Source organism: Gopherus evgoodei, chromosome 23 (genome assembly GCF_007399415.2).
Source record: "Gopherus evgoodei ecotype Sinaloan lineage chromosome 23, rGopEvg1_v1.p, whole genome shotgun sequence".
NCBI classification, from domain to species: domain Eukaryota; kingdom Metazoa; phylum Chordata; order Testudines; family Testudinidae; genus Gopherus; species Gopherus evgoodei.
Window position 1 is genome coordinate 4,836,711 of NC_044344.1, and position 14,280 is coordinate 4,850,990.

At 57.7% G+C, this 14,280-nt stretch overlaps 1 protein-coding gene across 1 annotated transcript in view; it reads right to left on the reverse strand.

The window, feature by feature from the left end:
• Positions 1-11,648, reverse strand: part of ARHGAP23 (Rho GTPase activating protein 23) — a 123,498-nt gene extending 111,850 nt beyond the window's left edge. Inside the window, exon 1 of the mRNA XM_030541618.1 lies at positions 11,625-11,648. Coding sequence (XP_030397478.1) covers positions 11,625-11,633 — 9 coding nt within the window. The 5' untranslated portion in view covers positions 11,634-11,648. The remainder of the gene's footprint in view (positions 1-11,624) is intronic.
• Between the last annotated feature and the right edge of the window lie 2,632 nt (positions 11,649-14,280).

The window sequence follows — 14,280 nt, forward strand, 5'->3', positions numbered from 1 at the left end:
CTCTGGGCGGCTCTGCCCTAAACCACTTCCCCCCCCCCGCACCCACTCTCATGACCACGTCAGTGTAGATCGCAGCAGCGTAAACCCTCCTCCACCTCCGCCTCTTGCAGCTCAGAACATCCCAGGGCCCCTCTGAGCCAGGTGGCACCGAGACCCCAGAGCAGAATACGAGACATATACCGTTTGGATTCAAGTCAAGATCCAAATCCAGGGTTTTGTCACAGCCCACTAGACACGTAGGGGTGCTGGGCACACAGCTGCGGGTGCTGGGAATGCCTGGAATGGAATCTAGGGGAGTCTAGGCAACACCTCCCCAAGCCTGTCTTCCCCACAGGAGGGAGGGAGGTGGAAGCTGGAGGGTTTCTCCTCGGCGAGGACATTGTGGGCGGCGAGGGACAGAGTCAGGCTCCCTGATGCCAGGCACTGAGCAGGGCCAGGGTGCCAGGCAGGGAGCGCGGGAAGTAGGGGTGGGGAACAGCTGACACTCACATTCGGTGGAGAGAAAGAGAAAGGGCCCCCTCTAGTGAGGGCCCCTGTGAATTGCCAGCCAGCGGGTGGGGGGGCTGGGATGGGAGGGGGATCCCAGTTATTTGACTGGCACCTGGGGGACTGGGGCCCCTCAGCGCTGGTTTAAGGCCATCTCCCTTCACTGGCTTTCCTCCAGGGCTGCGTTTGGCCTCAGCAGTTTGTTTGTTTTCTTCCAAATCCTCTCCCCCTTCTCCCTTTTATTTGCAGTGAATTTTCTCTTGGGGGCCAGCAAGAGACCGAACCTCTAGGGGGAATAAAACCAGAGTTCCTGCCATCGGGGCGGCACCTGCTGTCTCAGTGGGGGGTCCTCGGGGGATGGGGGTGTTGTCTGGCACAGCACCCCGCGTGGTGGAGGGGACACACCCAGCACATGGTTACCCAGTGGGGCTTTTTGCTGCTTCGACCCTGGATGTTGATTCCTCTCTGTTGATTGGCTGTTCGCTTCCACCCCCACCCCTCACAGTCTGTCTGCTTCAGACTCACTCCTCCCTGCCCGCTCCCCTTTGCTGCCCCCAGCCCTTGATTCCCACCCACCTCCATCGCCAATTAATTCCCATGCCACAAACCCCTCCCACAAATCCAAGGGAAACAAGCCAACATGACATGACGGTTGCAGCCCGTCACTTTCTTGCCTCTGCTTGTATGTTAGATCCTGTTCCCCCAGCCCTGGTCTGTCCCATCCGTTTAGGTCGTAGGCCTTGTGGGGCAGGGACTGCCTCTCAGACCACGTCTCGCCTAGGAAGGCCTTGCCAATGTAGTTACACCAGTATACTAGCCCAGCAAAGCGCTCCTGGTGCGGACACAGTTTATACCAGCCAAACCAGAATGGGCAAAAGCACATGCCGATATTAGCTGCATCCACATTGGCGGCTTTTCCCAGCACACCCGTGTCGGCCAGGGATCATCCACCTCTTCACACCCCGACCCACATAACTGCGCTGGCAGAAGTCTGTAGTGTATGGACGTACTCTGCTTGATGCCCCACACAAGCCCTGATCTCCAATCCCTATGGAAAATAAGCAAATAGTTAATACGAACAACTGCAGCATGCACAGCTCGGGTCCCAAGGGCTGGGAAGCCTGCAGCTCTCCCCTACCTCTGCTCCTATAGTGAAGGTGGTTGTGGCTAGTCAAGACCAGAAACCCCGGTTCCACTGGGAGCTCTACAGAGCAAGAGGCAGTTCCTGTCTCAAAGCACTTACCGTCGAAACAGATAAAACAGGTCACGGAAGGACTATTAGCTCCATTTTACAGATGGGGAACTGAGACCCAGAGAAATCGAAGGCAGATTTTCTAAAGAGCTCAGCTCTCATCTAGGCACCTAAGATTTGGGTGCGGGGGACCTCAGCACCCAATGTGCTGAGCTCGTTTGAACATCAGGACACTTACTGAAGTGTCAAAGCAGTGCTAGGCGCTTGTGCACATTCTGGTCCGTGGGCACTAAACCTGAAAGAATTCTTTAAAATCTCAGGCCTTGCCTAGGCGACAAATGCTTTGCCAGTACAGCTGCCCCATCAGCGCTCCCCAGCGTATGCTGACAGTGACCGTCCTTCTGGTAGAATAACACCCCCTCCCCGAATGACATTAGCGATCCTGAAAAAAGCTCTCTTCTGGCAGCAGCATCTGCTCTGGGGGTTCTGTCGACAGAGCTACCTCGTCTGGGGTGTGGTTTTTTCACACCCTTAACTGGCATAGCTATGCCAACAAAACTTTTTAGGGTGAGCCCAGCCTCAGTTACCAGCTAAACTAGGCAAATGTTGCAAGGTAAATTTCACTTTTACTTCTGTTCAGTTTCTTTTTCGGACTCTCCTGCACTATACTGGGGGTAGCAATGCTTGAATGTACGGCCTGAGAACCCGGAAAGGAAATTGACTAGAAGCAATAATGAAACCAAGCAGCTCATCTTGGCTGAAAACTTGGCTTGTTCAAACTAAACAAAAACTGCTGACCCTGGATTTTTAATATTTTAATGACTATTGTTTAAAATGAAGAAAAACAAAACACAGCCCATCATGATACCGACACTTTTATACCAGCATAGCTGCGTCCGCACTAGAGGCAATAACAACTGAGGTGTTTCAGTAGAAAAATCACTCCCCTGATTGGCTTTAAATCCGTACAAAAACTACGTGGGGAGCAGACCTTAGCGGGTAAACCAGCCCTTAAACCAGATTCTCCATTGCCCCACAGTCATTCACCCCATTTATAACAATCTGCACCTGCTTTGCACCAGTTCCACAAGGTTAACCAGTTGAGGCCAAGCCCAGGTGCGGGAGGTATATAGGGTGCGTTGATAAAAACTACCCATGCCTCATCTCGCCTAGGATTTTGCAGGGAGCTAGGTACGTCAGCATGAAAGCCACGCCTTTTTCACGGGAAGAGAAAGCCCTAGGTCCTCTGTGCAGTGATTTACTCCTTGCACAAAGAAGGTGTAAAATGGCACCAGATCAGAATGGTAACCTTAGCCTTGCGATGGTTTCAATACTGACACACGGCACAGGTCAGTGGCCAGTCAGGCCCGCAGGGGGAGCATTTCAAAATTGCCTGCAGGATTTATTCACAGATTCATAGATTCCAAGGCCAAGAGAGACCACTGTGATCATCACATCTGGCCTCTTTTGTAACACAGGCCAGACACCTTCCCTGAAATAATTCCTGACTGAATTAGAGCAACTATTTTACAAAAAGATGGTTAGAGCACAGCTCCCAGTGAACGTCAGGGGCGGGACAGGCACGTTTTAACATCTCTGTCTGTAGGAATAGAATAACTGTTCAAAGCATTGGCTGTCTTAAGACATCGATTCAAGAAACAAAATGCATTTAAAAGAAAGTCGTGAAAATATTGGTCTGAAAAACTGCGTGTGCACACGTGTGCAGGTGTGTAAAAGTGTAAGTGTAACACACCCTAAATTTGGATCCAGGCTGTTTCTCTACAAACAGAGAAGTGCAGATTCTGCTCTCCTTTACATCAGTCTGATACTATTTAACTCCACTGGGCCAGACTCTTAGCGGGTGGCAATCAGCTATACCGAGAAGCTGTCACGTTGACTTTAATGGGGCTGATTGACAGTGGCGTGACTGAGGTCAGAATCAGGCCCCTCGTGTGTGGTGAACCCCGATCCTGCCATGCGCTGAAGTCAATAGGACTATTCCTGTGCTAAAAGTTAAGCTTGTGCTTCAGGGAAGGCAGGATCGGATCCAGAGCGCTCAGCTGGAAAAATATCCCCGTCGAACCCGAAACAGGAGATGCGGATGGGGTGTGACCCCCAAAACACCCGGAGGCAATCTGAGACAGCAAGGAAAGAGTTACCATGGCTCCCTCCCCCTTCCCCACCCCCTTCCGCTCAGCTCAAGAGCTCAGCCCACATAGGTGGCTATGTGAAACTCTGATAAACAAGAGAAAACCTGGCTAGCAAACCCAGGGTCGGAGCTATGCTTGGCACCCGAGGGCCCGGAAGGCCGAATGGAAGCCTCTTAAAGGAACCACAGCGAGGGTTCTAATATGAAAAATCAATGAAGGCAGAAGCGGTCTGGGCGGGAGCATCTTCCAGCATTTTCTCCCTCCCCCCCCAGCACAGTTACAGACATGCTGCGGAACGAAAGGCCAAGCCCAGCTGCTTTATGAGAGCGGGGAGGATTTGCTCACAGATTGGGGCATTCCTAAACGGAGGTGTTTTAGGGCTAAAGTGGCACCACCTTCCCACGTCACGGGGTGAGCGGGGGACGCTCTGCAGGGACTCCAGGAGGACGGAGCCCTGGGGACATGTGTTCGCTCCCCGGCAGCCCCAGAGCCATTCCACAGCTGCCATCAGCCATTTCAATTATTAGCAAGAGACAACAAGCAGGCCCGGCCCGAGTCCAGCACTCTCCCTGGCCGGGTTATATCACAGGATAACGCACCCCCAAGCTGTCCAATCCATGAGCGAGCCGCATGCCAAGCTGTTTGATCTCACTGCCTAAAATTAACACAGCCTGCTCCAGAGGAGCCCAGCCAACCAGGGCAAAGGGAAGGTGCCAGGGCGGCCCAACAGGGAACTGCCCTGCAACGCAGCTGGGTGGCGGGGAGGTTATTTTTCCACCCTGGAAAGCTGGCCCTGGGACACTTCCAACCGGCAGCAGGGGAGCCGGGGAATTGTTAGGCTCTGAGCAAAGGGCAGCTGCAAAGGCCGATACCAGGGATTCTGTGAGGGTCCCAATTAGCCAACCCGCCTGGGCCGCACCAGGAACCTGGGTAATCGGGAATCAACAGAAGAGCAAATTGGGCAGGTGTGGGGGTCTGCATGCTACTGAATAGGCAAAAGCTGCCCTATTCGGACATGAGCACAGCAGATGCACTGATCTCTCAGGTTTAACCTGCAGCATCCCCTGCTATCCCAGTCCTGAGTCCCCGGAATAGCTCCGTCAATGACTTTCCATCCCAGCCCACAGCCTGCCCTGCTGTTCCAGCCCTGGGCTTCTCAGGCTCTTCTATATCCCTGAATCCCCATCTGCAGCTGCCCCTGGCCTCCTCCCACCCATTTCTGCTGATGATCCTCAGTCCTGACCCACGACCCCCGGGGCTCCATCCCAACGCCCCTGCAGCACCTCAGACTTGACTGTACCCACACACATCCACTGTCACACAGTCCGCACAGGCAGGATCATGTAGTCACACGTGGCAGGGACACGTGTTCACAACCATGCACACTCACACACGCACACCTTCCCAGAGTGTCATACACTTGCACAGCTCCATCTACAAGCACACACTGTACACAGGATTTCACTGACGCACAGTGGGTGGACATGCATTCAGCACGCCACACACAGGCATGTACAGAGGGCCCCTATGCAGGCGTCATGCATGTGCTGCACATGCAGGCTCTCTATCCTCACACACACACACACTCACACACACACACCCTTCTCACACTCTCCCACCCCCTAAGGCTTTATCTTCTCTGGGGAAATAGGCACGTTTTTTAAACACGAGATCATCAATGTGTTAAAATCCTGATGTATACGAGGCAAAGGGTGGTTTTAACATGTTTAGTTTGTCACGGTAAACCCTAGCAAGAACCCTAAATTCAGGCTGGGTTGTGGACATAGCAGTCTCAGATTTAATTCCCTGCACCGCCACAGACTTCGTAGGTGACCCTGGGCAAGTTACTTAGCTGCTTGGTGCCTCAGTTTCCCCCTCTCTAAAATGAGGGTGTTAGCACTGCCCTTCCTAACAGGGGTGCTGGAAGGATAAATACATTAAAGATTGTGAGGTGCTCAGAGATTATGGTAACGGCAGCCATATAAGAATGACAGATAGATAGAAACAGTGTACAGTTTACTGCCAGGGAGCACGGGGTACCAGAAGGGCAGGCTGGATAGAGAACAGAGCAGTGAAGGCCTGGACAGTTGAGAAGCTGAAACACTGAAAATACACACACCTGCCTTCAGGGTGTGGGAAGGAGATTCTAAGGCTGCCCAGACTGCATCATAATTATGTTGGCCCACAGAACAGGCCGTCAGGAGAATGCAGCAAAAAAATCCATCATCAAAATTAATCCTCAATGAATTGTTCACCAGCAAGTATTTGCCACCAGGTGCTACAGTGTGTGTATGTGTGTTGGGGCGTGGGAGGGAGGGGAACCAAGGGGATGTTACCCAGATGCACTAAAGTAAACGTTACTGTAGATTCAGGTCCAGACGTGCCGTAAAACGCACGGGCCTCTGAGGCTAAGGAGCCTGCCCTATCAGTTCTGAACAGCTCGTTTATCAGTGCTAGTGTTAAATGGCTGCCCCAGCCCACCCCAGAAGTGGCTGCATTTCAGTGGGAGGTGAAGAGAGAACTCACACTAAGAGAATCAGCTGATGAATAAAGTACACAGAAGGTGTGCGGCAGGGAGGGGGAATTTGGCAGAAGGGGGAGAGAGAAGCTGATATGTCTGGGCAGCATCCAGCAGAAGGGGGGCCCAGCCTGGTTTCCCCCTCTAGGCACTACTGCAACATAAGTGTTAAATAAGGATCACAACACGAGAGAGCATGGGAAACTTTGATTGAAGTGCGCTATGTACCTGTCAGTCATTATTGTCATCATCATTCAGAGCCATCACTCACTCCCTTCTGCCAATACGAAAACTCACGACCAATAACACCGGAACAGACTGATTGGCTTTGCTGCTACAGTCAAGCAGCACAGCCCAGGGCAAGGCAATCCAGCAACCCAGGAACGTTAGAGACATCCTCCGGCCGGAGGCGGCTGGGACTCGGACCCTCTGGTTCCAAATCGGAAGAGAAACGGGCAATTTCAACATTTCCTGGAAAACGGAACTATCCAAAAACGTGACTCCAAAACCATTTCATATGGGAAAAAAATGCAACATTTCATGCTGAAGCCAATTTTGAGTGCAATCGAGACGGGTCCATGCGACGTTTCGGTTTTGACAACCCTGCGTTTTCCGATGGAAAATTTTCATCGGAAAACTTCCAACCAGGTTTACCTACTAGACACCATCTAGCCCACGTTCACCCTCTACAATTACACTTGGAAGAATTAGATTTTTATCAAGAAATGTCAGTTTTGCCCAACTCCCCTGCCACACACCCCAAGGAATAAATATTTCCAGCAATAATACCTGACATTCACAGAGGGCCAATGGAAGAAGAATCCAACTTGAAAACTTGAGCTTGACTTAAGGCTATTTACGTTGTCTCTTTTGGCACACGACGCTTGCAATTGGGGTTATAAAGCTTTAACTTCTGTAATTTTAAGGTCAGCTGCCATTAATTGTTGCCTGACTCTCCTCTGCTGCCTGTGGAAATTTAAATCAATCAAAATAAAAAAATGCTTAAACACCGATATTATCGGTCAAAATCGAATTCTGCCCAGTAGACCTACCTGAAGAGGAGCTCTGTGGGGCTCGAACACTCATCCCTCTCACCAACAGAAGTTGGTCCAATAAAAGATATTACTTCACCCACCTTGCCTCTCTCCTACCCTGGGACCAACAGGGCTACAACCACATGCCAAGCCTACCTACCGTCCTGTTCTCTGCATCTAGCTTTCAGTGTTCCAGGTGACAGTGATTTTTCACTTTAGCACATAATTCCTGCCTCCGTCTTAGGGTTTATGTGCTGCCGTGGCCTCATCCCGCTCACTGGCAGGCAGTTTTCCTGATATTCAGCCTGAGTTCATCTAGCAGCCCCAGTCCTGGCACAGGGCTCCATTGTGCTCGGCTCCGTACAAACACGGACAGTCCCTGCCTTGCCCCTGTTACAATCAGAATTTTCCTTTTCTTAACTGTCTCCTGTTTCTCCTAGTTCCAGGCCCCCAGAGAGCAATTCTGCCCAAAGCCTCTCCTTCCAGATGGGTCTGGTGAGATAAGCCCAGCCCTGGGGACAATGGAGCCCTGGGTTCTAATGAGCCACTGGATATATTTGTCAAGTATCAGGGGTAACTGTGTTAGTTTGTAGCCACAAAAACAACAAGGAGCCTGGCGGCACTTTAAAGACTAACCGATTTATTTGGGCATCTGAAGAAGTGGGTTTTTTACCCACTAAAAATTATGCCCAAATAAATCTTTTAAGGCGCCAGCGGACTCCGTCTGTTTGTATGTATTTGGGCATGTCACTTCCCCACTCTGTGCCTTGGTCTTGTCGCATGAGAAGAAGGATGCTGATCTACCTCACAGGGGTGCTGTGAGGCTTGGGGCCGAGATTTTTAAGGGAACCTAAGGGGGTTAGACACCCAATTAACTGGGGGCTGGAATTCTCTTAGGCCTTTTTCAAAATCCTAGCTTAAATTGTGAGCACTTTGAGATCCCTGGATGGGAGTGCCGGGAGCCCAAGGGTCACTGTGTAGATGAGCTGAAGCAGCCATCGGACTCGGCCAACGTTCAGCCAAGCCATACTGGTTATGGGCTGGGTTCTGCTCTCAGTTACCCTGGCATAAATCCGGAGCGAGCCCACCCAACTTCCCGGTTTACAATGAGTGCAGAATACAGGCCAGGGCTCAGCCTATCATCCCTCACAGGCCAGCCCTTTCGTCCATCCTCAGGTGCCTGCTTGTCTGATCCCTGCGATAAGAGCCTGCTGCCCAGGCTGGACACTCACAGCCCTGAACGCCCCACCCCTGCCCTTCCCCCCTCATGGGGGGCCCTTCACCTCCTGCCTAGCGGCTCCCAGAACCCCAGGGAAGAAAGCACAAACTTCTGCTTCCCAGGTGGTGTGGGAAGTCCTGGCTATACCTGCACCCAGGGAAAGCTGGGGTGCTAGCTGGGATATTTGGGGGGGCTCCCAGTGACCTGGCCATGCCACAGCAGTACCCGCAGAACAGTCGAGTAGAGCAGAATGGGAATATGAAGTGCAGCAGTACAAGGGATTCCAACTGGTATGGGAGGGATTCGGGGGAGGGACACGCTTGGCCTGTGGATTCAGGTGGCGGGGGGAGAGGGGCAGCTTGCAGAAGGGGGACAGTGGTAGATAGGGGCATGGCAGAGTGGGGAGCTGCTCTTTGGATTCAGGGAGGTGGTGTGGTGGTGTGTGTGGGGTGGTTACTATCCTTCAGATTCGGGTGGGGGGGGGGGGCCTCTGCCTTTGATTTCCCACCTTACAGCTTGTTCCAGCAGAGGGGAAGGTTCTCGGGATTCATTCAGCAAAGTGACATTCATGAGAAGAGGGAGGGCCTGATGTTCCCCACCTGCTCCCCTCCAAACCCGCACTAATACCCCCCACCCTGCCAGAAACCCAGAGATCCCACCCCACCCCCACCACAGAGATTCTCTGATGGCGGCTGCTCCTCCCGCCCCCAGCTTCCACGCAAAGACAGGCCGAGAGAGGCTCCTCCGATGCAGAGATCCTGCCACAGCTGCCTCTCCCTTCCCACATCCCGTCCCCTTGCCCCCCACCCCACTGCCATAAAATGGTAGCGACTGCTCCCCCCAACCCATCAGTGGGAAGTACCCCCACCCCCAGAGTCTGCTCCGTCACCCCGCGGCGCGGCACCCCCTGGGGACAGCACAGATGGGAACTGGCTGGCTTTGGGCAGGGAGAGGGACCCCTCGCCCAGTTTGGCCATGGGGCAGAACCCGGTGGCAGGTGCTTCTCTCCCTCAGTCTCCTCCCATGAGCTGCCAGAAACAGAGGCCAAAACTCAGTCTGAACGAGACCACGACCAGGAGCAACAAGTGCCGCGTACTGCAAAGAACTAACCCCATGCAACCAAGGGGAGGGAGAGGGTGTGTGTGTGTGTGTGTGTGTGTGTGTGTGTGTGTGTGTGTGTGTGTGTGTGTGTGTGTGTGTGTGTGTGTGTGTGTGTGTGTGTGTGTGTGTGTGTGTGTGTGTGTCCTTTCTAATCGGTGTGACCACGTTTCTACATGCAACAAGACTCTTTGTCTAAGGCGTGTGTGCATGTACATTACGATGGTCTCTGTCTCACGGTTCCTAGGGACAGCTGTAGAGGATGAAGGTCTCTGATGGGTGTGAGCAGGCACATGCACTTGTGTGCAATGATCGTGAGGGTCTCTGGCCAGTGGGCTCAGATGCCCGCAAGGCCTCCCTGGTGTAACATCCTCAATACCAGGGCATCTCGACAGGAAGTTTCCCTGGGTACCATGCTGACCATCCAGCTGTAATTCCCTGCATGGGGTCAGGCAACCCCTGGCTAGGTAAGACCATGAGGGGCCACTCCGAAAACAGCTCTGCTCTCCTCCCCCACACCTCCCTGGCCCCTCCAGGAGGGAGAGTCAAGTGGCGAATCGTGGTTCTCTGAAGCATCCCCTGTGCCACAGGACCCGCATAGACCCGGCTAAGCAGCACCGTGACCCATGTGACTCACAGAATCCCTGGTCTGGACCATTCACCCAGAGACAAGCAGAGGGCACATGGCGGCTGCCCTCCTCCTCCACCAGGCTGGGATTCTGCTGGGCCCAGAAGCTGAGCTGGCAGCCAGGGGATGTTTATACACCCCTGGGCAGGCAGCCCCCTTCCCAGTCGTCCCTTCGCAGACACCTCGCTCCCTACCCACCCCTCCCTAGACAAGCCCCCTCCATGTCCCCCCTCCCATCTCCTTCCATGCTCCCCCTCGATACCCCTCCCATATAACCCCCATGCCCTAGCACCTCCCTATACAAACCCCACCTCCACTCCCCTCTCCGTACCCCACCCCTCCCTTCACTTCATACACGCCTGTTTTTATTATCATTGTAATAGTCTCTCTCTGCCACACACCTGCTGTGTTCCCCCCCACCAGGAGGGGTACCGGGGGGGAGGCAGGGTTGGACCAAGCCCCAGCCTCCTCACTAGACCCCAGGGTGGCAAAGCCAGCCTGGATGGCATACAGAAGCTAGAGATCAGAGTCCCCTTCTGTGCCCCCCCATGCTTGCCGTGCATTGCACCCCAGGCTCCTTGTACACAGCTCAGCACTCAGCCCTGGCATGGCTCTGACCTCACCCCACCCGATCCAGAGCCCCACCCAAAGCACAGACCCCACACCCCCACCCGATCCAGAGCCCCACCCAAAGCACAGACCCCAGACCCCCCCCCGCAGAGTCCCATGCACAGAGCCCCACCCCATTCACAGAGACCCACCCTATGCACAGAATCCAGGACCCCACCTCAGGCACAAAATCCAGGACCCCACACCACACAGAGCCCCACCCTACACACAGACCCCAGACCCCCATGCACAGAGCCCCACCCCATGCACAGACCCCAGACCCCCCACGCAGAGTCCCATGCACAGAGCCCCACCCCATTCACAGAGACCCACCCTATGCACAGAATCCAGGACCCCACCTCAGGCACAAAATCCAGGACCCCACACCACACAGAGCCCCACCCTACACACAGACCCCAGACCCCCATGCACAGAGCCCCACCCTATGCAGACCTGAGACCCCCAGGAACAGACCTCAGACACTCACACACAGAGCCCCACCCTATGCAGACCCCAGACCCAGGCTCCCTGCACAGAGCCCCCCACCCCATGCCTAGATCCCAGCCTCCACGCCTTACACAGACACCCACCTCTTCCACAGAGCCCCCCACCCCGCTCTGTTGTGTGCGCGAGCCTCCCCGGGAGGGGCCGCGAAGCCGCCCCCCGAGACCCCCCGGCCGTGCCTCCTACCTGCTCCATGCTGCGCCCCTCAGCGCGCCCCCAGGCCAGGCGGCGGAGGGAGGGCGGGGGGCAGCCCCCCGGCGCGATCCATGTGACTTTCCTCTGTCAGGTCCTCGGGTCCCCAGGAGCCAGCCCGGCTGCTGCGTCTGCTGCGAGCGCCCGTCCCCCCGCCGGGCGTGTGTCTGCCTGGCCCCCTCCCCGCGTCCCTCCCCTTCCCTCCCCGGCTCATCCCGGCACAGCGGCCACAGGCTGCTCCGGCAGCCGCTCGGCAGGGTCATGTGAGCCACCGCCCCCCTCCTCTGCTGCACAGCCCCATGCGCGCCCTGCAGCTGCCAGCCCCACACCTGGGCTCTCCCCCCCAGGGCTGCCCCCCACCCGCCCTGCCCCTGCAGCTGCCAGCCCCACACCTGGGCTCTCCCCCCCAGGGCTGCCCCCCACCCGCCCTGCCCCTGCTGCACAGCCCCATGCACGCCCTGCAGCTGCCAGCCCCACACCTGGGTTCCCCGCACCCATCCGCCCTGCCCCTGCTGCACAGCCCCATGCGCGCCCTGCAGCTGCCAGCCCCACACCTGGGCTCTCCCCCCCAGGGCTGCCCCCCACCCGCCCTGCCCCTGCTGCACAGCCCCATGCACGCCCTGCAGCTGCCAGCCCCACACCTGGGCTTTCCCCATCCGCCCTGCCCCTGCTGCACAGCCCCATGCGCGCCCTGCAGCTGCCAGCCCCACACCTGGGTTCCCCGCACCCCTCCGCCCTGCCCCTGCTGCACAGCCCCATGCACACCCTGCAGCTGCCAGCCCCACACCTGGGCTTTCCCCCCCCAGGGCTGCTCCCCATCCGCCCTGCCCCTGCTGCACAGCCTCATGCGCGCCCTGCAGCTGCCAGCCCCACACCTGGGTTCCCCGCATCCATCCGCCCTGCCCCTGCTGCACAGCCCCATGCACGCCCTGCAGCTGCCAGCCCCACACCTGGGCTCTCCCCCCCCAGGTCTGCTCCCCATCCACCCTGCCCCTGCTGCACAGCCCCATGCACGCCCTGCAGCTGCCAGCCGCTAGCCCCACACCTGGGTTCCCCCCACTCATCCGCCCTGCCCCTGCTGCACAGCCCCATGCACGCCCTGCAGCTGCCAGCCCCACACCTGGGTTCCCTGCACCCATCCGCCCTGCCCCTGCTGCACAGCCCCATGCACGCCCTGCAGCTGCCAGCCCCACACCTGGGTTCCCTGCACCCATCCACCCTGCCCCTGCTGCACAGCCCCATGTGCGCCCTGCAGCTGCCAGCCGCTAGCCCCACACCTGGGTTCCCCCCACTCATCCGCCCTGCCCCTGCTGCACAGCCCCATGCACGCCCTGCAGCTGCCAGCCCCACACCTGGGTTCCCTGCACCCATCCGCCCTGCCCCTGCTGCACAGCCCCATGCACGCCCTGCAGCTGCCAGCCCCACACCTGGGTTCCCCGCACCCATCCGCCCTGCCCCTACTGCACAGCCCCATGCACACCCTGCAGCTGCCAGCCCCACACCTGGGCTTTCCCCCCCAGAGCTGCCCCACATCCGCCCTGCCCCTGCTGCACAGCCCCATGCACGCCCTGCAGCTGCCAGCCCCACACCTGGGTTCCCCGCACCCATCCGCCCTGCCCCTACTGCACAGCCCCATGCACACCCTGCAGCTGCCAGCCCCACATCTGGGCTTTCCCCCCCAGAGCTGCCCCACATCCGCCCTGCCCCTGCTGCACAGCCCCATGCGCGCCCTGCAGCTGCCAGCCCCACACCTGGGCTCTCCCCCCCAGGGCTGCCCCCCACCCGCCCTGCCCCTGCAGCTGCCAGCCCCACACCTGGGCTCTCCCCCCCAGGGCTGCCCCCCACCCACCCTGCCCCTGCTGCACAGCCCCATGCACGCCCTGCAGCTGCCAGCCCCACACCTGGGTTCCCCGCACCCATCCGCCCTGCCCCTGCTGCACAGCCCCATGCGCGCCCTGCAGCTGCCAGCCCCACACCTGGGCTCTCCCCCCCAGGGCTGCCCCCCACCCGCCCTGCCCCTGCTGCACAGCCCCATGCACGCCCTGCAGCTGCCAGCCCCACACCTGGGTTCCCCGCACCCATCCGCCCTGCCCCTGCTGCACAGCCCCATGCGTGCCCTGCAGCTGCCAGCCCCACACCTGGGCTTTCCCCATCCGCCCTGCCCCTGCTGCACAGCCCCATGCGCGCCCTGCAGCTGCCAGCCCCACACCTGGGCTTCCCCCCCCAGGGCTGCCCCCCACCCGCGCTGCCCCTGCTGCACAGCCCCATGCGCACCCTGCAGCTGCCAGCCCCACACCTGGGTTCCCTGCACCCATCCGCCCTGCCCCTGCTGCACAGCCCCATGCGCGCCCTGCAGCTGCCAGCCGCTAGCCCCACACCTGGGTTCCCCGCACCCCTCCGCCCTGCCCCTGCTACACAGCCCCATGCACGCCCTGCAGCTGCCAGCCCCACACCTGGGCTTTCCCCCCCAGGGCTGCCCCACATCCGCCCTGCCCCTGCTGCATAGCCCCATGCACACCCTGCAGCTGCCAGCCCCACGCCTGGGCTTTCCCCCCCTAGGGCTGCCCCCCATCACCCTGCCCCTGCTGTACAGCCCCATGCACGCCCTGCAGCTGCCAGCCCCCCAACTGGGTGGCAGGACCCATGACCC